Source organism: Panulirus ornatus, chromosome 7 (genome assembly GCF_036320965.1).
Source record: "Panulirus ornatus isolate Po-2019 chromosome 7, ASM3632096v1, whole genome shotgun sequence".
In the NCBI taxonomy this organism is placed as follows: domain Eukaryota; kingdom Metazoa; phylum Arthropoda; class Malacostraca; order Decapoda; family Palinuridae; genus Panulirus; species Panulirus ornatus.
The window spans coordinates 25,391,628-25,414,900 of NC_092230.1; the positions used below are offsets into that span (position 1 = coordinate 25,391,628).

At 43.7% G+C, this 23,273-nt stretch overlaps 1 protein-coding gene across 2 annotated transcripts in view; it reads right to left on the reverse strand.

The window, feature by feature from the left end:
• Nucleotides 1–23,273, reverse strand: part of LOC139749460 (uncharacterized) — a 121,392-nt gene that overhangs the window by 46,079 nt on the left and 52,040 nt on the right. For both annotated transcript variants that reach the window (XM_071663359.1, XM_071663360.1), the window contains exon 3: nucleotides 14,116–14,345. In XM_071663359.1, coding sequence (XP_071519460.1) covers nucleotides 14,116–14,345 — 230 coding nt within the window. The remainder of the gene's footprint in view (nucleotides 1–14,115; nucleotides 14,346–23,273) is intronic.

A 23,273-nucleotide genomic window follows, 5' to 3' on the forward strand; every position in this document is an offset into this window, starting at 1 on the left:
AGCTATTACCACTGCTATCATCACTGAAGTACTACTTGCATAACCACAATTACCACTTCGACGAATGGATTTTTGTTCCACACGACTATTCCTTCCACTGTGTACAACTTATTACTAAGAGATGGATTATCAAATGAATTAAGTCGGTACGCAAGCCAGTCCAGGCGCACTTTCCGAAAACTTATATCAACTTCCTTCCTCCATGATCACACTCTAAACTTGGCTTAAGTTGCAGAAAACTCACTCAAGGTCACACCACTCGTATCGAAGAAAATGTGCATTTGAAGAGAGTTAGGAGGGTCGATGGTAATATCAAATCCAGCAACAAATATCGATGAGTTTCCCCGCCAAAACTAGCCCGTTCACAGTTTAAAACATATGTTTCCCTCTCCCTGCCTGCCTTATAAGATGCATCTAACAAGATTTATGACGCTTCTGCGTTTGCAGTGGCTGTATTTCAATGCAATCAAGTCTGCTGTGTCTTTATAAGTCTGCCGCTGCCATACTACAGTATAGTCGTGAGGGAAACGCATCCGCCAGGGCTGGGGATCGCATGGCATTAATAAAACTTTTATATGTTGACTGGTGGACATATGATTGACTAACGCAAGTCAGTCAGGGTCAGGGTGTCTGCCACATCTCCACTGTTGACCCAAGTATGAATATCTTTGGAAATAACAATAAGTCGATAAAGAAATGAAAAAAACTGTGTCTGAGGAAACATAACTTGCAGATACGGTTAAGAAAAATAAATGGCACTTGATCGCCGTCATCTTCCACTATAAGGTCACTCAGTTTTCCCTAATCATCTTATTCATTCTTTGTTACACATATAATTACGATGACATATTTTTGGGGAGAAAATATAGTAAAGATACCGAACATTTCTTGTTCTGCCGAAGTTTACGATGGAGTCAACACGTTGTTGCGTCAGGTTTTCATGCTCCAGGTCCTGACCACCCTGGCTCGCCATGACCAGTCTCCTGTGGACTCAACTGTGACAAACCGACAAAAATAAACATTACAACAATTATAATGGCTGGACAACAGAATAGAGCCGCTTTAAAAAATGAAGTCTACCCTACGAATGTGAGACCAATGCATTTTCTCTGAACAATATATTAACTAAAGTCGTCTGATAATCACAATTATTGTACTACGTATATTTGACGTACAATATACTGGCTTCCTGGCCTTTAGCTACTGATAGCCAGTATATCTGAGAAAACAGTACATTAGTAGTTAAGATACACGCTTTTAATCAACAATACTTCATGCAGTGAATCAACTTATGCATAAAAATAATTCGAGAAGCTTATGACATTCAAAAAATCTAAAAGGAAAATGGGAAACCATGAAGCTTTTCAGGTATAGATATGCGGGAAAGGCATTTACAGTTATCCAACTGTCAGTAATGTATTATACATATGCTGTCTGGTCCTGAGTAGTGATTTTACCGAGCTATTTAGAAAAAAAAAAAAAAATGTCAAGGCCAGCCGACAGTAAAGTCTGTGTGGATGAATCTATTGCCAGCGTCACGACAGAGTACATAATTCTCGATCCATAGATATAAGAATTATAGTATGAAAACGGCTGAATGGCTCGCAGATAAAGACAAGTAATGAGCTCATGAGGGAATGTCGTCCGTTGATGAAGGATGATGGCGATATAAAGTCACGTCCACTGACCTGTATATGAAACAAAATTCATACAAATCCTGTTGAACTCCGACTTAGGGAACCGATGAAAAAAACGCTTTATTCTTTTACTGTGCTATTAGAAATATGACACAATTCATAGCAGTCGGGTTTAGAGCTCTCTCTTTAGCCGAAATAGACATGAAATCTATATTGTATGACTTCCCTAAATGTGACTAAGAGTCAAAGGGATATGGTCCTTAAACATTTAGGTATTATTTTAGTTGCAATACAGTACCATAATCAAATTGCAATATAACAAATATTCATTTCTACTCCAGGGTGAGAACGGTGGAGCGACAGGAGATGAAAACGGAAAACTAATACAAAATATGCCATAATCGGGGTAAAATTGGAGGAGAATGAATATTTTCCCCCTCTCAGCGCCGCGGCTATATAAAAAAAATTACAAAAACTGATTCTCATGATAACAGTACAATATAGTAGTGCAGAGAATAAAAATAGTAATTACCACTATTACTATTAACGGTAATAATGATGATAATAATAATACTAAAAATAATCATAATAATATTAATAAATAAAAATAATAATAATAACATAAATAATAATAATAATAATAATAATAATAATAATAATAATGATAACAATAATAATAATAATAATAATAATAATAACAATAATAATAATAATAAACATGAAATCTGTGAGTAGACGGTTCAAGGTGAGATGTACAGGAGGCACGTAGCCCACCCAGCACAGGCCAAAGGCCACCTACCGACATATTGGATAAGGATCTATCCTACGCCACCACCTTTTAACTTTCTCAGCGCCTCCTGGGAGAGGTGAAGGGGCCATGGTCATCCCGCTTCACACCAAGACGTTGGCGGGTGTGAACATGGTGGACAGGGATGTAAAAAAAACTACGTGGGAGAATTCCTATAAATGTGATATCACAAAGTTCACTAAAGATACCACTGACTATGCAAGAATAAAAGGAGCATTCTTTTATTATCGCTACCATCACGCACAATTCATCCATTTGAATACTAAAATGAAACCTCTGATTTTCACCAAACTTGGACATTTTTATCCAAGTCATTTTATAGATAACAGCCAATACGGTATATTTTTACCAACTCTATGTTGTGAACTTCACACCATCAAACCTCTCCAGTATATATGTATATATATATATATATATATATATATATATATATATATATATATATATATATATATATATATATATATATATATATACACACTATTCGCCATTTCCCGCGTTAGCGAGGTAGCGTTAAGAACGGAGGGCTGGGCCTTAGAGGGAATATCCTCCCCTGGCCCCCTTCTCTGTTCCCTCTTTTTTGGGAAAAAAAAAAAAAAAAACGAGAGGGGAGGATTTCCAGCCCCCGCTCCCTTCCCTTTTAGTCGCCTTCTACGACATGCGGGGAATATGTGGGAAGTATTCTTTCTCCCCTATCCCCAAGGATAATATATATATATATATATATATATATATATATATATATATATATATATATATATATATATATATATATATATGTAGGATCACACTTGTCTGTGATGAAAGTTATGAAAGTGACATCACACTTCAATAGTTCATACAATTATATCTAGCATGCAATAATTGTGAACATAAGGCCAGACATGTTTCGTGCAGACAATCCACCTCATCAGGTGCCAGTACTTGACAAAGTTATTGAAATCCCTACCTCACGACAGAATATCGCCGTCTAGCACCAATAAGTACAGACCAACCACGTGCCCCCCCCATCACTCTCCCTTTCAACGGTTACTGCCAGACAAAGCGGACGGTGGTTGGTCTGACATGACCCCCTTAATCACTCTTCCTTTCAACGGTTACTGACAGTAACTGGTCTGTACTGATTGGTGTTCGGCGGCAGTACTCCGTTGTGATGCTGGGATTTAAATAACTTTGTTAAGTCCTCGCACCTGATTATCTGGATTGTCTCCACGAAACGTCGTTGCCTCATGTATAGAAAAATAACGTTAGATAAAATCGTATGAACTACTGAAGTGCGATGTCACCTTCATATATATATATATATATATATATATATATATATATATATATATATATATATATATATATATATATATATATGCCTTACATCCTCGGTAAAAACTTTTCACTCCTTCTAACAACTTACCTCCCACACCATATACTCTTAATACCTTCCACAGTGCATCTCTATCAACTCTATCATATGCCTTCTCCAGATCCATAAATGCTACATACGATTCAATCTGTTTTTCTAAGCATTTCTCACATACATACTTCAAAGCAAACACCTGATCCACACATCTTCTACCACTTCTGAAACCACACTGCTCTTCCCCAGTCTGATCATCTGTACATGCCTTGACCCCCTCAATCAATACCCCTCTCATATAATTTCCCAGTAGGAAGAAAGGAAAGTGATTGGTTCCCAGTGAATGTCGGTTTGCGGCAGGGGTACGTGATGTCTCCATGGTTGTATAATTTATTTATGGATGGGGTTGTTAGGGTAGGAGAGAGCTATGGTAATAGTAGTATCGTTGAGAAAACTGAAAAGGGTGTGTTGAAATGGTTTGGATGTATGGTTAGGATATATCTGTTAAAAGTGGAGGGGACAAAACTGATGATGGAAGGATGAAGTGAATTCGAGCGATATGGTATACAGGGGACGACGTGCTGTCAGTGGAGTGAACCAGGACATATAAAGCACTGGGGGAAAAACTATGGAAATGTCTGGGGACCTAGCAGTGGATATGGAGCTGTGGTTTCGGTGCATTACACATGACAACTAGAGACTGAGTATGAACGAATGTGGCCTTTCTTAGTCTGTTCCTGGCGTTACCTTGCTGACGCTAGAAACAGCAAAGAAAAAGGTAAAAAGAATATATATATATATATATATATATATATATATATATATATATATATATATATATATATATATATATATATATATATATATATACATGTGTGTGTGTGTGTGTGTGTGTGTGTGTGTGTGTGTGTGTGTGTGTGTGTGTGTGTGTGTGTGTGTGTGTGTGTGTTTGTCTGTGTACTCAGGACGTTTCACATGCCCTGGTTCAGTCCATTGACAGCACGTTGACCCTAGTACACCATATCATTCCAATTCACTATTTCGTGCACGCCTTTCACCCTCCTGCATGTTCAGTCCCCCAAAGCTCAAAATCTTTCTCATTCCATTCTTTCACCTCCAATTTGGTCTCCCACTTCTCCTTCCTTGCACTTATGACATACATATCCTCTGTGTTAATCTTTTCTCATTCTCTCCACATGTCCAAACCACTTCAACACATCCTCTTCTGCTCTCTCAACCACATTCTTTTTATTACTACACATCTCTTACCCTTTCATTACTTACTCGATCAAACCACTTACACCACATATTGCCCTCAAACACTAAATTTCCAACGCATCCACCCTCCCCCCACAACCCTGTTTGTAGCCCATGCCTCGCAAACATATGATATTGTTGGTACCACTATTCCTTCCAACATATCCAATTTTGCCCTCCAAGATAACGTTCTCTCTTTCCACACATTCTTCATCGCTCCCAGAACCTTTGCCCTCTCCTCCAACCTGTGACTCACTACCGCTTCTATGGTTCCATTCGCTGCCATGTCAATTCCCAGATATCTAAAACACTTCACTTCCTCCAATTTTTCTCCATTCAAACTTACATCCCAAAAAACTTGTCCCTCAACCCTGCTTAACCTAATAACCTTGCTTTTATTCACATTTACTCCTATCTTTCTCCTTTCACACACTCTTCCAAACTCAGTCACCAACTAATGCAGTTTCTCACTCGAAATCAGCCACCAGTGCTGTATCATCGGTGAACAAACACTTAACTTCCCAGGCTCTATCATTCCTCTTTCTCCAAGACTCTTGCATTTACCTCCCTCATCACCCCATCCACATACAAATGAAACAACCCTAGTGACATCTTCCTCTCTTCCTACTTGTACACACGCCTTACATCCTTGATAAAAAGTTCTCGCTGCTTCTTGCAGCTTACCTCCAACACCATATCATACTCTTAATGCCTTCCACAAAGCAACTCTACCAACCCTATTGTATGCCCTCTACACATACAAATCCATATGTTTATCTAAGCATTTCTCACACATTCTTCAAAGCAAACACCTGATGCACACATATTCTACCACTTCTGAAACCACACTGCTCCTCCCTAATCTGATGCTCTGTTCATGCCTTCACCCTTTGAAATCAATACCATCCCATACAACTTACCACGTATACTCAACAAACTCATACCTTTGTAGTTTGAACACTCACCTTTATGCCCTTTGCCTTTGTACAGTGACACTATACATGCATTCTGCCAACCCTCAGGCACTTCATCATGATCCACACATACAGTGAATATCCTTACCAACCAAGCAACAGCACCGTCACATGCAATAACGTCCACTTCAACCGCCTTGTCTTATCTCATCTTTCACAACGCTTTCACCATCTCTACTCTCTTCACCAAACCACTTTCCATGACTCTCTCACCTCGCATATCACCCTGACCAAAACACCCTACATCTGCCACTCTGTCATCAAACACATTTAGCAACCCTTCAAATTACTCACTTCATCTCCTCCTCAATTCATTACTACCTGTTATCATCTCCCCTTTTGCTCCCTTCATAGATGTTCCAACTTGTTCTCTTGTTTTCCATACATTATTTACCTCCTTCCAAAACATCGTTTTTATCCTCCCTAAAGTTTAATGATGCTCTCTCACCCCAACTCTCATTTGTCGTCTTTTCAACCCCTGTATTATGCTTTTAATCTCCTGCCGTTTTCTGTTATACCTATCCCAGTCTCTTGAACTCCTTCCCCGTTATTATCGTCCAAACGTCTGCCCACCTCCCACTTTTCGCATGCCACACACACACACACACACACACACACACACACACACATATATATATATATATATATATATATATATATATATATATATATATATATATATATATATATATATATTTTTTTTTTTTTTTTTTTTTTTATACTTTGTCGCTGTCTCCCGCGTTTGCGAGGTAGCGCAAGGAAACAGACGAAAGAAATGGCCCCCCCCCCCATACACTCGTACATACACACGTCCACACACGCAAATATACATACCTACACAGCTTTCCATGGTTTACCCCAGACGCTTCACATGCCTTGATTCAATCCACTGACAGCACGTCAACCCCTGTATACCACATCGCTCCAATTCACTCTATTCCTTGCCCTCCTTTCACCCTCCTGCATGTTCAGGCCCCGATCACACAAAATCTTTTTCACTCCATCTTTCCACCTCCAATTTGGTCTCCCTCTTCTCCTCGTTCCCTCCACCTCCGACACATATATCCTCTTGGTCAATCTTTCCTCACTCATTCTCTCCATGTGCCCAAACCATTTCAAAACACCCTCTTCTGCTCTCTCAACCACGCTCTTTTTATTTCCACACATCTCTCTTACCCTTACGTTACTTACTCGATCAAACCACCTCACACCACACATTGTCCTCAAACATCTCATTTCCAGCACATCCATCCTCCTGCGCACAACTCTATCCATAGCCCACGCCTCGCAACCATACAACATTGTTGGAACCACTATTCCTTCAAACATACCCATTTTTGCTTTCCGAGATAATGTTCTCGACTTCCACACATTTTTCAAGGCTCCCAAAATTTTCGCCCCCTCCCCCACCCTATGATCCACTTCCGCTTCCATGGTTCCATCCGCTGACAGATCCACTCCCAGATATCTAAAACACTTCACTTCCTCCAGTTTTTCTCCATTCAAACTCACCTCCCAATTGACTTGACCCTCAACCCTACTGTACCTAATAACCTTGCTCTTATTCACATTTACTCTTAACTTTCTTCTTCCACACACTTTACCAAACTCAGTCACCAGCTTCTGCAGTTTCTCACATGAATCAGCCACCAGCGCTGTATCATCAGCGAACAACAACTGACTCACTTCCCAAGCTCTCTCATCCCCAACAGACTTCATACTTGCCCCTCTTTCCAGGACTCTTGCATTTACCTCCCTAACAACCCCATCCATAAACAAATTAAACAACCATGGAGACATCACACACCCCTGCCGCAAACCTACATTCACTGAGAACCAATCACTTTCCTCTCTTCCTACACGTACACATGCTTTACATCCTCGATAAAAACTTTTCACTGCTTCTAACAACTTGCCTCCCACACCATATATTCTTAATACCTTCCACAGAGCATCTCTATCAACTCTATCATATGCCTTCTCCAGATCCATAAATGCTACATACAAATCCATTTGCTTTTCTAAGTATTTCTCACATACATTCTTCAAAGCAAACACCTGATCCACACATCCTCTACCACTTCTGAAACCGCACTGCTCTTCCCCAATCTGATGCTCTGTACATGCCTTCACCCTCTCAATCAATACCCTCCCATATAATTTACCAGGAATACTCAACAAACTTATACCTCTGTAATTTGAGCACTCACTCTTATCCCCTTTGCCTTTGTACAATGGCACTATGCACGCATTCCGCCAATCCTCAGGCACCTCACCATGAGTCATACATACATTAAATAACCTTACCAACCAGTCAACAATACAGTCACCCCCTTTTTTAATAAATTCCACTGCAATACCATCCAAACCTGCTGCCTTGCCGGCTTTCATCTTCCGCAAAGCTTTTACTACCTCTTCTCTGTTTACCAAATCATTTTCCCTAACCCTCTCACTTTGCACACCACCTCGACCAAAACACCCTATATCTGCCATATATATATATATATATATATATATATATATATATATATATATATATATATATATATATATATATATATCTTTTTTTTTTATACATATACATATTCGCCATTTCCCACAATTGCGAGGTAGCGTTAAGAACAGAGGACTGAGCCTCTGAGGGAATATCCTCAGTTGCCCCCTTCTCTGTTCCTTTTGGAAAATTAAAAATTGAGAAGGGAAGATTTCCGGCCCCCCCGCTCCCTCCCCTTTTAGTCGCCTTCTACGACACGCAGGGAATACGTGGGAAGTATTCTTTCTCCCATATCCCCAGAGGTACACACACACACACACACACATATATATATATATATAATACCTTCCTGCCTCATGAGTCTATTCTCATGAGGCTCCTGCAGCACTTAGGTCATAGTGTTGCTACGTTATGAGTGTGTCTATGTGCATAGAGTGTAAGGATAGTGATCAGTAAATGTTCGGTGTCTTCTCTCTATTAGTTACATCTTGGGTAAGAAGGGTCTTGGGGTGTGTTCAGACGGTGATTATATCTCAGTAATGGGTGTTGTTCAGTGCGTAAGCGGAAAAGAGTGACTGGTGTTACTAGGCAAGTATAAAGCACCGCAACCCCGTTGCTAATCATTTTTCACGTCCTTGCCGTTAACCAACGACGACTCAGAAAGCCCCACCCCCTCGTGCGGGAGGCAGCGTCAGTACTGTGGTGGGGAGCAAGGACGACCAGGCTGAGTGGGAGGGTCGGCGGCGTGACTTGTCCACATCTTCCCCTATACTACTGTCCAAGGCTTTTTAACGGTACGATGATAAGGCACACGCATATATATATATATATATATATATATATATATATATATATATATATATATATATATATATATATATATATATATATATATATATATATATTATTTTATTTTGCTTTGTCGCTGTCTCCCGCGTTTGCGAGGTAGCGCAAGGAAACGACAAAGAAATGGCCCATCCCACCCCCATGCACATGTGTATACATACACGTCCACACACGCAAATATACTTACCCATACATCTCAATGTACACATATATATACACACACAGACACATACATATATACACATGCACACAATTCACACTTGAAATGTGAATTATTCATTCCCATCGCCACCTCGCCACACATGGAATAACATCCCCCTCACCCCTCATGTGTGCGAGGTAGCGCTAGGAAAAGACAACAAAGGCCCCATTCGTTCACATTCAGTCTCTAGCTGCCATGCAATAATACCCGAAACCACAGCTCCCTTTCCACATCCAGGCCCCACAGAACTTTTCATGGTTTACCCCAGACGCTTCACATGCCCTGATTCAATCCACTGACAGCACGTCGACCCCGGTATACCACATCGATCCAATTCACTCTTTTCCTTGCCCGCCTTTCACCCTCCTGCATGTTCAGGCCCCGATCATTCAAAATCTTTTTCACTCCATCTTTCCATCTCCAATTTGGTCTCCCATTTCTCCTCGTTCCCTCCACCTCCGACACATATATCCTCTTTGTCAATCTTTCCTCACTCATTATCTCCATGTGACCAAACCATTTCAATACACCCTCTTCTCCTCTCTCAACCACACTCTTTTTATTACAACACATCTCTCTCACCCTTTCATTACTTACTCGATCAAACCACCTCACACCACATATTGTCCTCAAACATCTCATTTCCAGCACATCCACCCTCTTCCGCACAACCCCATCTATAGCCCATGCCTCACAACCATATAACATTGTTGGAACCACTATTCCCTCAAACATACCCATTTTTGTTCTCCGAGATAACGCTCTAGCCTTCCACACATTCTTCAACGCTTTCAGAACCTTCGCCCCCTCCCCCACCCTGTGGCTCACTTCCGCTTCCATGGTTCCATCCGCTGCCAAATCCACTCACAGATATCTAAAACACTTCACTTCCTCCAGTTTTTCTCCATTCAAATTCACCTCCCAATTTACTTGTCCCCCAACCCTACTGAACCTAACTACCTTGCTCTTATTCACATTTACTCTTAACTTTCTTCTTTAACACACTTTACCGAACTCAGTCACTAGCTTCTGCAGTTTCTCAGCCAAATAAGCCACCAGCGATGTATCATCAGCGAACAACAACTGACTCACTTCGCAAGCCCTCTCATATACAACAGACTGCATACTTGCCCCTCTCTCCAAAACTCTTGCCTTCACTTCCCTAACAACCCCATCCATAAACAAATACACATATATATATATATATATATATATATATATATATATATATATATATATATATGGTTCAATCCATTGGCAGCACGTCGACCCCGGTATACAACATCGTTCCAATTCACTCTATTCCTTGCACACCTTTCACCCTCCTGTAAGTTCAGGCTCCGATCTCTCAAAAGCTTTTTCACTTCATTCTTCCACCTCCAATTTGATCTCCCGCTTCTCTTTCCCTCCACCTCTGATACATATATCCTCTTTGTAAATCTTTCCTCACTCATTCTCTCCATGTGACCAAACCATTTCAACACACCCTCTTCTGCTCTCTCTACCACAATCATTTTATTTCCACACATCTCTCTTACCCTTTCATTACTTACTCGATTAAGCCACCTCACACCACATATTGTCCTCAAACATTTCATTTCCAACACATTCACCCTCCTCCACACAACTCTATCTATAGTCCATGCCTCGCAACTATATAATATTGTTAGAACTACTATTCCTTCAAATATACATATTTTTGTTCTCTGAAATAAGGTTCTCGCCTTCCACACATCCTTCAACGCTCCCAGAACCTTCGCTCCCTTCCCCATCCTGTGACTCACTTCCGCTTCCATAGTTTCATCCGTTGTTAGGCCCACTCCCAGATATCTAAAACACTTCACTTCCTCCAACTTTTCTCCATTGAAAGTTAACTCCCAATTGACTTGTCCCTCTACCCTACTGAACCTAATAACCTTGCTCTTATTCACATTTACTCTCAGCTTTCTTCATTCACACACTTTACCAAACTGTCACCAACTTCTGCCGTTTCTCACCCGAATCAGCCACCAGCGCTGTATCATCAGTGAACAACAAATGACTCACTTATCAAGCCCTCCTATCCACAACAGATTGCATACTTGCCCCTCTCTCCAAAACTCTTACATTCACCTCCCTAACAACCCCATCCATAAACAAATTATACAACCATGGAGATATCACACACCCCTTCCACAAACCGACATTCACTGGTAACCAATCACTTTCCTCTCTTCCTACTCGTAAACGTGCCTTACATCCTTGGTAAAAACTTTTCACTGCTTCTAGCAACTTACCTCTTACATAATATACTCTTAAAACTTTCCACAAAGCATCTCTATCAACCCTATCATATGCCCTCTCTAGATCCATATATGCTACATACAAATCCATTTGTTTTTCTAAGTATTTCTCACATACATTCTTCAAAGCAAACACCTGATCCACACATCCTCTACCACTTCTGAAACCACACTGCACATCCCCAATCTGATGCTCTCTAGATGCCTTTACCCTCTCAATCAATACCCTCCCATATAACTTCCTTGGAATACTCAACATACTTATGCCTCTATAATTTGAACCCTCACCTTTATCCCTTTTGCCTTTGTACAATGGCACTATGCATGCATTCCGCCAATCCTCAGGCACTTCATGATCCATTCATACATTGAATACCTTTACCAACCAGTGAACAACACAGTCACCCACCTTTTATTCTTTAATTTCCACTGCGATACCATCCAAACCCGCCGCCTTGCAGGCTTTCATTTTCCGCAAAGCTATCACTACCTCTTCTCTCTTCACTAAACCATTATCCCTGACCCTCTTACTTCGCACACCACCCGGACCAAAACACCTTATATCAGCCACTTTATCATCAAACACATTTGACAAACCTTCAAAATATTCACTCTATCTCCTTCTCACTTCTTCACTACACTTTATTGCCTCCCCATTTGCCCTTTTCACCGATGCTCCCATTTGTTCTCTTATCTTACGGACTTTATATACCTCCTTCCAAAACATCTTTTTATCCCCCCTAAAATTTAGTTTTACTCTCATACCCCAACTCTCATTTGCCCTCTTTTTCACCTCTTGCACCTTTCTCTTGACCTCCTGCAGCTTTCTTTTATACATTTCCCACTCACTTGCACTACTTCCCTGCAAATATCGCCTATACGCCTCTCTCTTCTGTTTCACTAATAATCTTATTTCATCATCCCACCACTCATTACCCTTTCTAATCTGCCCCTAATCTGCCCACCTCCCACCTTTCTCATGCCACATGCATCTTTTGCGCAAGCCATCACTGCATCCCTAAATACATCCCATTCCACCCCCACTCACCTTACATCATTTGCTCTCACCTTTTGCCATTCTGCACTCAATCTCCCCTAGTACTTCCTCACACAAGTCTCCTTTCCAAGCTCACTTACTCTCACCACTCTCTTCACCCCAACATTCTCTCTTCTTTTCTGAAAACCTCTACATATCTTCACCTTTGCCTCCACAAGATAGTGATCAGACATCCCTCAGCTGCCTCTCTCAGCATATCACCATCGAAAAGTCTCTCTTTTACACGCCTATCAATTAATACGTAATCCAACAACGCTCTCTGGCCATCTCTCCTACTCACATACGTATACTTAAGTATATTTTTCTTTTTAAACCAGTTATTCGCAATCACCAGTCCTTTTTCAGCACACAGATCCACAAGCTCTTCACCATTCCCATTTACAACACTGAACACCCTATGTACAACAATTATACGCTCAACTGCCATATTCCTTACCTTTGCATTCAAATCACCCATCTCTATAACCCGGTCTCGTGCATCCCTTTTCACTTCTTCACTACACTTTATTGCCTCCCCATTTGCCCTTTTCACCGATGCTCCCATTTGTTCTCTTATCTTACGGACTTTATATACCTTTAGTGGCCTTCTACGACACGCGGGGGACACGTGGGAAGTATTTTTTCCTCCCTTATCGCCACTATCCCCCATATATATATATATATATATATATATATATATATATATATATATATATATATATATATATATAGGGTTGTCCCTGGGGATAGGGGATTAAGAATACTTCCCACGTATTCCCTGCGTGTCGTAGAAGGCGACTAAAAGGGGAGGGAGCGGGGGGCTGGAAATCCTCCCCTCTCGTTTTTTTTTTAATTTTCCAAAAGAACGAACAGAGGGGGCCAGGTGAGGATATTCCAAAAAAGGCCCAGTCCTCTGTTCATAACGCTACCTCGCTAACGCGGGAAATGGCGAATAGTTTAAAAGAAAGATATATATATATATATATATATATATATATATATATATATATATATATATATATATATATATATATATATATATATATATTCCTATGAATCCACGGGGAAAATGAAACACAATAAGTTCCCAAGTGCACTTTCGTGTAATAATCACATCGTCAGGGGAGACACAAGAGAGAAATAGAAGTCAGTTGATATACATCGAAGAGACGAAGCTAGGACGCCATTAGGTAAACATGCGATTATGCATATATATATTGTTACTTACGAATATTTTTGACGGCCGGATGTGTGGGTGGTGACATAATTGCAGGCGGGGTCGTAAAAGTGACCCTTGGAGTAGATCACGCCAGAGAAGACTTGATCGAACTCCAGGTGGACGGTCATGCCGGAGCGGGCGCACTTTACGTCCAGCCCCGTCAGCTGGGGCATCATACCCGGGCCCGGCAGGTGCAGCGCCCGCCCGCCTCCCGCGCTGTCACCAAGTGACCACTGCACCTGGTGGTAGGTAAACAACATTATGTGGACGGTGTATTACACCTCATTGTAAATGTCTCATACAAAACAGGATATAAATAGTCTCTATAATGATATACATAACGATATTGTTACTGCTATTACTTGTTCAAAGTTTTCGTAATACCGGCTGTTCTTAATAACACGTAAATCTGTTCCAACAATGATAACTATAAGATAAGGGCAAGCAAACTTTTGGAGGTTTCGAACAGATAAATCACAGAGGCCTGTTCTTTACAACCATAGAAAAAATAGATTCCCTTCCCACACCTCCATGGTAAGAAAAATGTCCGCAGAGTTTCCAAACGACGCGGACCCGAACGGTGTACATATTTTCGCCTTGAGCTCCTCCGCCATAGCCGCGCTTCTACAGAGACATTTTCACGTTTCAACTCTTAAACTTTCCACAATGATACCAAATATGAAATTCTGAAAGATGCTTCCTTTGCAATATTTTCTTTAAAGAAAATCAAAAGCAAAGGTTGAATTCACATATTCATGGTTATACAAACCTTGCCGGGGTATATTCACCGAGTCAAGAGGTGGAATTACGGATTTGTCACAAGACGAGGTGCAGATCGAGTGAGAGAAGGTGGAGCGGAAATGAAGTATGTGGATAAATGTAGTGTTGAGTCGTTAGCGTATGAGTGCATTTGTTTATTTGTAAAAGTAAAAAAAAAAAAGTCGATAAAAACGAGAACAAAAAAAAAATGTAGGAGACAAGACAGAATCTTGAGGGACTCAGCAGTTAACGGAGAAAAGGAGGAAGTTCATCCATCAATAACGACGGAGATAGATCGACCAGAGAGAAAGCTAGATATGAGGAAGCAGAGTGAGAGAGATGAGACCTAGATGTCATACCTTAAGGCCAAAATCTACAGATATGTCAAAGACAACTACACATGATTCCCAAAAACTTTCACAGATGATGATCAGACATTAGTAAGAAAGAATATCACCAGTGGATCTCGCCTTACAGAGGTCATACTGGTGACCAAAGAGAAGACTGGTATTTAAAGTATCTAAGAATAAGGGAGTTGAGGAAAGATTCAAAGACTTTAGAAATGGTAGATGTCAAATCAACATGACGATAGATAGAGGCGTCAGAACTGTCACCCATTTTAGGGATGTAATGTACCAATGCAAGCATCTATGAAAGTTCTGGCTTTTAAACAGAAACGGAACAGAAGAGCAAGCACAGGTAGCAAGCTCAGATGCACACTCCTTCAGTACACGGGGATGGATGCTATCAGAACCATGAAAAACCCTTGCTTGTGTCCAGAAAAAGAAGCGCGTTTCGGACAGATCGAAAGAGATTCCGGGAAGGGGGCATAGGATTAGTAAGAGGAGCATCAAGGGTTAAAGGAATGTTCAAGTCATCCAATGTAGAGTTGGAGGAGAAACGGGAACCAAAGAGAGTTGCTTGGTCTACGGCAGAGGCAACTATAGTACCGTCAGAACGGAAATGTCAAGGAAAGGCAAAGCGACAGAATTATCGATTACATACTATTTTTGTACCTAGCATCATTAATCACCAACCAGCCCACCGCCACTACCAGCCAAAGTTCACCAGCAGATGTTTGACACATGTAAGAGTCCTACACATCAGCGGGATCCTCACAGCTGCTTTCTCCACACCAGTGGCGTCTCCTGGCCTCACACTGTACCAGTGGCATCTCCTGGCCTCACATTGAACCAGTGGTATCTCCTGGCCGCACATTGAACCAGTGGTATCTCCTGGCCTCACATTGAACCAGTGGTATCTCCTGGCCGCACACTGTCCCAGTGGCATCTCCTGGCCGCACACTGTACCAGTGGCATCTCCTGGCCTCACACTGTACCAGTGGCATCTCCTGGCCTCACATTAAACCAGTGGTATCTCCTGGCCTCACATTGAACCAGTGGTATCTCCTGGCCGCACACTGTCCCAGTGGCATCTCCTGGCCGCACACTGTACCAGTGGCATCTCCTGGCCGCACACTGTACCAGTGGCATCTCCTGGCCTCACATTAAACCAGTGGTATCTCCTGGCCGCACACTGTCCCAGTGGCATCTCCTGGCCTCACAATGTACCAGTGGCATCTCCTGGCCGCACACTGTACCAGTGGCATCTTCTGGCCTCACATTAAACCAGTGGTATCTCCTGGCCGCACACTGTCCCAGTGGCATCTCCTGGCCGCGCACTGTAACGGTGGCATCTCCTGGCCTCACATTGATCCAGTGGTATCTCCTGGCCGCACACTGTCCCAGTGGCATCTCCTGGCCTTACACTGTACGAGTGGCATCTCCTGGCCTCATACTGTACCAGTGGCATCTCCTGGCCTCACAATGTACCAGTGGCATCTCCTGGCCTCACAATGTACCAGTGGCATCTCCTGGCCGCACACTGTACCAGTGGCATCTCCTGGCCTCACATTGAATCAGTGGTATCTCCTGGCCGCACAGTGTCCCAGTGGCATCTCCTGGCCGCGCACTGTCACCCACAATACTTCATGACCAGACATGGTGCTTGTAAGTTCCCCCAGGCAGACCCATGACCCCCTCAGGGTTCTGTCAATCACCCAAGTCACTTCATGGTCACCAGGGGAGCTGTATGGCCATCCATAGGAATTTACAACTACCGCTGATTGTCTCCGGCAACCAATGGCGCTACATGTTACCAGGATAGCTTATGATCGGCCACAGACTACCAAGGTCTCCCAGACTTTCAATGTAGCGTCACAGCGCCATGCTACGCACTGTAACTTACGATTGCTTAAAATACTTCCCGGCCACAGTGGTCGCCTCTCGACGGCCCATGGCGCTTCGTCAACATTCAGAGGGCCACACTGCTGCCCAGAATATCATGACGGACGATAAGAATACGCCAAGCAATGACAGTGCTTCATACTCATTCCGGTTCCTTCTCAGTCATCTGGCCACCCGGGGTACATCATGGCCACTTTGGTCACCAATGTCACCACATGGTCACCAGGTGTGCCTCATGATCACCCACTGTGTCTCCTAGCCACCCTGGGGCTTCATAGCCAGCATACTTCAAGGTCATCGAAGGCGCCTCATTACCACTGGGACGATCTCACTATAAGCTTAGACGCTTCCCTGCCCAGGGAGCGCGTCTCATGACAGATAACGTTTGCCTCATAATCATCCTAAATGTACTTCCCAGGGAGCAGGGTAGTCGTCTATACCGGCGCCTTGGGTCCAATCATCTGGAAATGATGTGAGAAGACGAGAAATTTCTGGATCATCGATGGCAGAAACCAAACTACTTCGTCGGGGTTGGCGGAGACATCCTTCTCCAGCACCACCAAGCTAATCAAAAACCAGACCCAGAACGAATCGAATCCTGAACACCTAGTCTCCTTCCCCACACACACACACACATCACAATCAAAAACCAGACCCAGAACGAATCGAATCCTGAACACCTAGTCTCCTTCCCCACACACACACACACATCACAATCAAAAACCAGACCCAGAACGAATCGAATCCTGAACACCTAGTCTCCTTCCCCCCCCCACACACACACATCACAATCAAAAACCAGACCTAGAACGAATCGATTCCTGAACACCCAGTCTCCTTCCCCACACACACACACACACATCACACTGGAAGCCAACACTCCTGAGAAGTTAGGAGTCGATCTAGCCAGAATTAGCTGTAGTCACCACTCGCTCAAGATACCATTCCATCCCACACGACACAGCAACCACTTCCCCAACCTACACCGAACATCGAGGCCTCCTTAAACATTCCCTGTGTATCAGATCTCTGGCAGCAACTGGTCGATGATGCGGGACATCGGAGTATTATCGGCTACAACACCATGACTGGGCAAGCAGAGAGGTTCATGGACAACTCATGAGGCTTGACGGCAGCCAGGTGGCTTCATAGCCAACCAGAGGCCATCACTCTCACGATATCAACATTATAAGAGACAGTGATTATTTCTTTTTCAGCAGATGAATATGACAGCCAGGTCATCAAAGACACGAGCCAGTGTTTTGTTACTTCTTTGAGCTTCAGTGACCACGACGCTCGGGCCCTTACGTCGGCCTGAGCTCGGGATAGGTCCTCGAAAATATGTTTTTCTCTTCTTTTTTTTACGTTGGAGACTCCGGTCACGGACTAAAGTCCACATCAAGGCCGGGCCTTAACTGAAACACAGATAGGTTAGTGAAAGGGGGAAAAAAAGGGGGGGAAGTATTTACGAATTTTAGAGGAAGTGAGAAATCTATTTTAAAATGGGCTAGGTCACAGTTATTGGGAAAGACATGAGAGGGAAAAGAGTTCCAAAGCTTCGACGTGCAGGGAAAGAAACAGTTATCAAAACGACCCATCCTTGAATTGCCAACGGCCACACAGTAATCATGAGACGCAGCAGCTTGCCGAGTACTGCGTGGTCTTGCTAGTGGTGCGGGTACACAAGCAGCCAGCTTTCGGGAGCAAAAACAAAAGTAATACCTATAGAAGAGGGAAAGTGATCCAACACTGCGGCGTGGCGTAAGGCAAGCGGGTCAAGTTTTGAAGTTAGCCTCGGAGAGTTTATATGCTGTCGACTGTCAAGTAAGGATGCAGAGCTAGAGCTACCCCAGATGTCTGAGCAGTCCTCCATACATGGACGGATCCACTTTCCGTCAAAAACAATTCTCACTTTATTTTCTAGCTGCTGCAACCAATACAATATCTGGAATACCTCTGAGGGTATTGGTGACTTGTACCCTCAGTGGAGGTTGGCTGCAACTCATTGCTAAGCACTGCCGCAATCATTTCCCCTTATCTGTACCTTAACAAACACAAAATCTTAAATTATTTTACCTTCAAATCATTGATAAGGCGTTGGTAATTAACATGTAGAACTGTACTACATCATATCATGAGCCAGAAATCACCAGAACAGAAAATGAAAATGAGACGACACTAAATCGATAACAAAAGCAAGTTTTCTTATAAAGTCAACTGGAGGGCAGGTTAAGAGATCAGTTCTAGTCGAAAGTGTTGAAGTTAGGCTATCCAATAACCTGGAAAGTCAATGTTATGTTGTCAGTTCAAAAACTGAACAGGTTATGGTTCCAGATTAATAGAGAAGTAATGGTGTCAACATAAAGTTAGTTGGCGTTATAACATCAACGAAACTGGGAAAGTATCCGGCTGTGTTCGACCAAAGTAGAATAAAAAGTATGAATACTGCATTAACAAGAAAGTATGAGATAGAGCCAGGAAAGTGTAATATGATGTTGGTAAACATGATACACTTACCCACATCGATACACTTACCGATACCAAGAGTTGAAATCCACCTAGAGCACATACAATTTAGAAAGTGTGTTCCCTGCATTTACAGAGGAACGTAGGCAAAGCAACTTAAGGCATGTACACATCATGACGTCAGTGGCAACAATGGGTACACACAATAAACGGGGATCGATGCTGACCGAACGTCCAAGCTACCGCTGGGTCACGCACTTTCTACCACCACCGATTCTTTCTTTACCTGATGCCAAGACTCGTCAACCCAGGCGAGTGATTCACTCTTTCTTAAACGTATTTTTTTTTCGAATTTTGAATGACACATTACATGCTTGGTATTTGTGCTTACTATTTGGTTGCTGCGGGGAAAGAGTTCTACGCTCGTTTTGCCCCCCCCCCCCTCCCCAAAAGAAGGAACAGAGAAGGGGGCCAAGTGAGGATATTCTTTCTAAGGCTCAGTCCTCTGTTCTTAACGCTACCTCGCTAACGCTGGAAACGACGAATATATATATATATATATATATATATATATATATATATATATATATATATATATATATATATATATATATATATATATATATATATATGTGTATATATATATATATATATATATATATATATATATATATATATATATATATATATATATATATATATATATACGTGTGTGTGTGTGTGTGTGTCTTTAATATTGTGCACACACACATACACATACACACACACTTCCGCCTAAGCCTGGTAACCAGGAGGATGAACACCGGAGTTAAGAGTGCGGGGACTGCCCACGCCCAGGATTCGAACACGGGCAAGCCAGAAACCCTGGGCGGGACCGTGCTAACTCAGTATCCTTAACTACTGTATCACGGTGGAAATCTGATATACTGGAGAACGTCCTATGTAACGGTACTTGGATACGCCATGATGACTGAAAGACAAATGTTTCCTTCTAACAGAACTCGTCTGTCTGTGCAACACCCTCGGAAATAAAGCTAAAGAGACGGTGAACGCTCACTACCGCCGGTATAAATTCCAAAGTGACGACAAAAAAAAAAAAGTTTGGGTACGAAAGGTAAGAAGAACCTTGTGAGGAATCCCAACAGGAAAGGAAAGCGAGAGGAAAAACTATTGTCAGAGACGGAGGGCGTCTGGCTGGTCAAACAGGGACTTTCCCTCTCTTCCACCGTCCACCTCAGGTCTGCCAACCGTGCCAACCAAACCACAACCTCTCACAACTGCCAATTTGCCTACCTCTCTCTATCTACACCAGACAAAATAAGGAGTTGCCTCTAACTTTTGCCATAACGAGGATTTCAAAAGATGTTATTCTTAATTATCGTTTTGCTGAGGTATATTGTCTTTGCCCTGAAGGACTGGCAGTCCTGATGACCTGTACCCAGCTTCACGACCAGACAACCTGCTGAGTCATCACGGGCGGGGGAGTGGGGTGCTGATGGGCAGAGGAGTGGGGCGCTGGTGGGCAGAGGAGTGGTGCGCTGGTGGGCAGAGGAGTGGGGCGCTGGTGGGCAGAGGAGTGGGGCGCTGATGGGCAGAGGAGTGGTGCGCTGGTGGGCAGAGGAGTGGGGCGCTGGTGGGCAGAGGAGTGGGGCGCTGGTGGGCAGAGGAGTGGTGCGCTGGTGGGCAGAGGAGTGGGGCGCTGATGGGCAGAGGAGTGGTGCGCTGGTGGGCAGAGGAGTGGGGCGCTGATGGGAAAGGGAGTAGGGTGCTGGTGAACTGGGGAGTAGGGTGCTGCTGGGCAGGAGGGAATGGGATGCTGCTGGGCAGAGGGAATGGGATGCTGATGGGCAGAGGAGTGGGTCGCTAGTGGGTGGGGGAGTGGGCTGCTGATAGGTAGAAGAGTGGCGTACTGGTGGATCTGTGAACGGAATGCTGGTGGGCCTGGGAATGGAGTGCTGGTGGGCCTGGGAATGGAGTGCTGGTGGGCCTGGGCACAGAGTGCTGGTGGGCCTGGGAATGGAGTGCTGGTGGGCCTGGGAATGGAGTGCTGGTGGGCCTGGGAGTGGGGTGCTGGTGGGCCTGGGAATGGAGTGCTGGTGGGCCTGGGCATAGAGTGCTGGTGGGCCTGGGAGTGGGGTGCTGGTGGGCCTCGGAATGGAGTGCTGGTGGGCCTGGGAATGGAGTGCTGGTGGGCCTGGGAATGGAGTGCTGGTGGGCCTGGGCATAGAGTGCTGGTGGGCCTGGGAGTGGGGTGCTGGTGGGCCTCGGAATGGAGTGCTGGTGGGCCTGGGAATGGAGTGCTGGTGGGCCTGGGAATGGAGTGCTGGTGGGCCTGGGAATGGAGTGCTGGTGGGCCTGGGCATAGAGTGCTGGTGGGCCTGGGAGTGGGGTGCTGGTGGGCCTCGGAATGGAGTGCTGGTGGGCCTGGGAATGGAGTGCTGGTGGGCCTGGGAATGGAGTGCTGGTGGGCCTCGGAATGGAGTGCTGGTGGGCCTGGGCATAGAGTGCTGGTGGGCCTGGGCATAGAGTGCTGGTGGGCCTGGGAGTGGGGTGCTGGTTGGTAGGGGAGTGGAGTGCTGGTGGGTCTGGAAGTGAAGGGTGCTGGTTGGTGAGGGAACGGAGCGCTGGTGGGCAGGAAAGTAGGGTGTGATACTGGCCGAGGATAACAAGGTGCTCACACAGTTACCAGGAAGGGAGACGCATGGAATACTGGGTGGTCTAGGGAGGTGCACGAGGAGGGGTCAGGCACGGCCATGTGACGGCGCGAATAAGGAGAGTGAGACACTGGGATGAAAAAATGAGATGAGATCAACAGGAAATGAGATACCATTAAGACTGAAAATGAAATGCGAATTGATACGAAAAACGTAACTACGGAAATGGGTTTGTGATCCCCTATTTAGAAAATGAGATGAGAATTGATACGAAAAACGCAGCGATGGAAATTGTTTGTGGTCACCTATTTGTACTTGTACTGTCGGGGAGGGGAACTCTACGCTCTGGGGGCAACATCTCATGGACTTTTCCCATCATACATATTTCCAAACTTCTGTATGTCGTCCACAGTCACCGTCTCATAACTCACTCTATTCCTTTCATCTATTACTAATGTAAAATCACTTCTTTATACCTAAGTTTCTTGTTCATCTTTGATATGGTTTCTGGTTGTTCTAAATCTGCACTCTTCGAAGATCTGTTCACTGTCATGTCATCAAGCTGGTTTAAAAACATTAAAAGGTGGTGATCAGGCCACATCCCACTCTTCTCTGGTCCATGGTGTGGAATCTTAAGGCCTTTATCTTAGCAGTATGTCTCCTTTACTGTTCTCCTTATGTGGGTCTCTTGTGAGTGGTTATGGACTACGCCATTTCCCACGTTCCTATAATACACACAGCCCAACACCTAATTTTCTGCTAGATGATATTCATATCGAGGCCCTCTCTCACAGCGTCCCCTCCACATCACTTTACACTAACTCTGGTTGAATTTCATCAACCAAGTATCAAGCCAACTATGGAGTTTTGTTTCGGTCCCCTTGTAAATTGAAGCAGTCCTCCTCGCTCATTAAGCTTCCCTCGTGACCTTCGCATCATCTGTAAACACGTCCAGGTAGGAGGCCAATCCTTGTTGCCAGGGAAGAGCAATGGTCGCGGGAGAAAGCCCTGCGGCACACCACTGGTGACCCTAACCCATTTC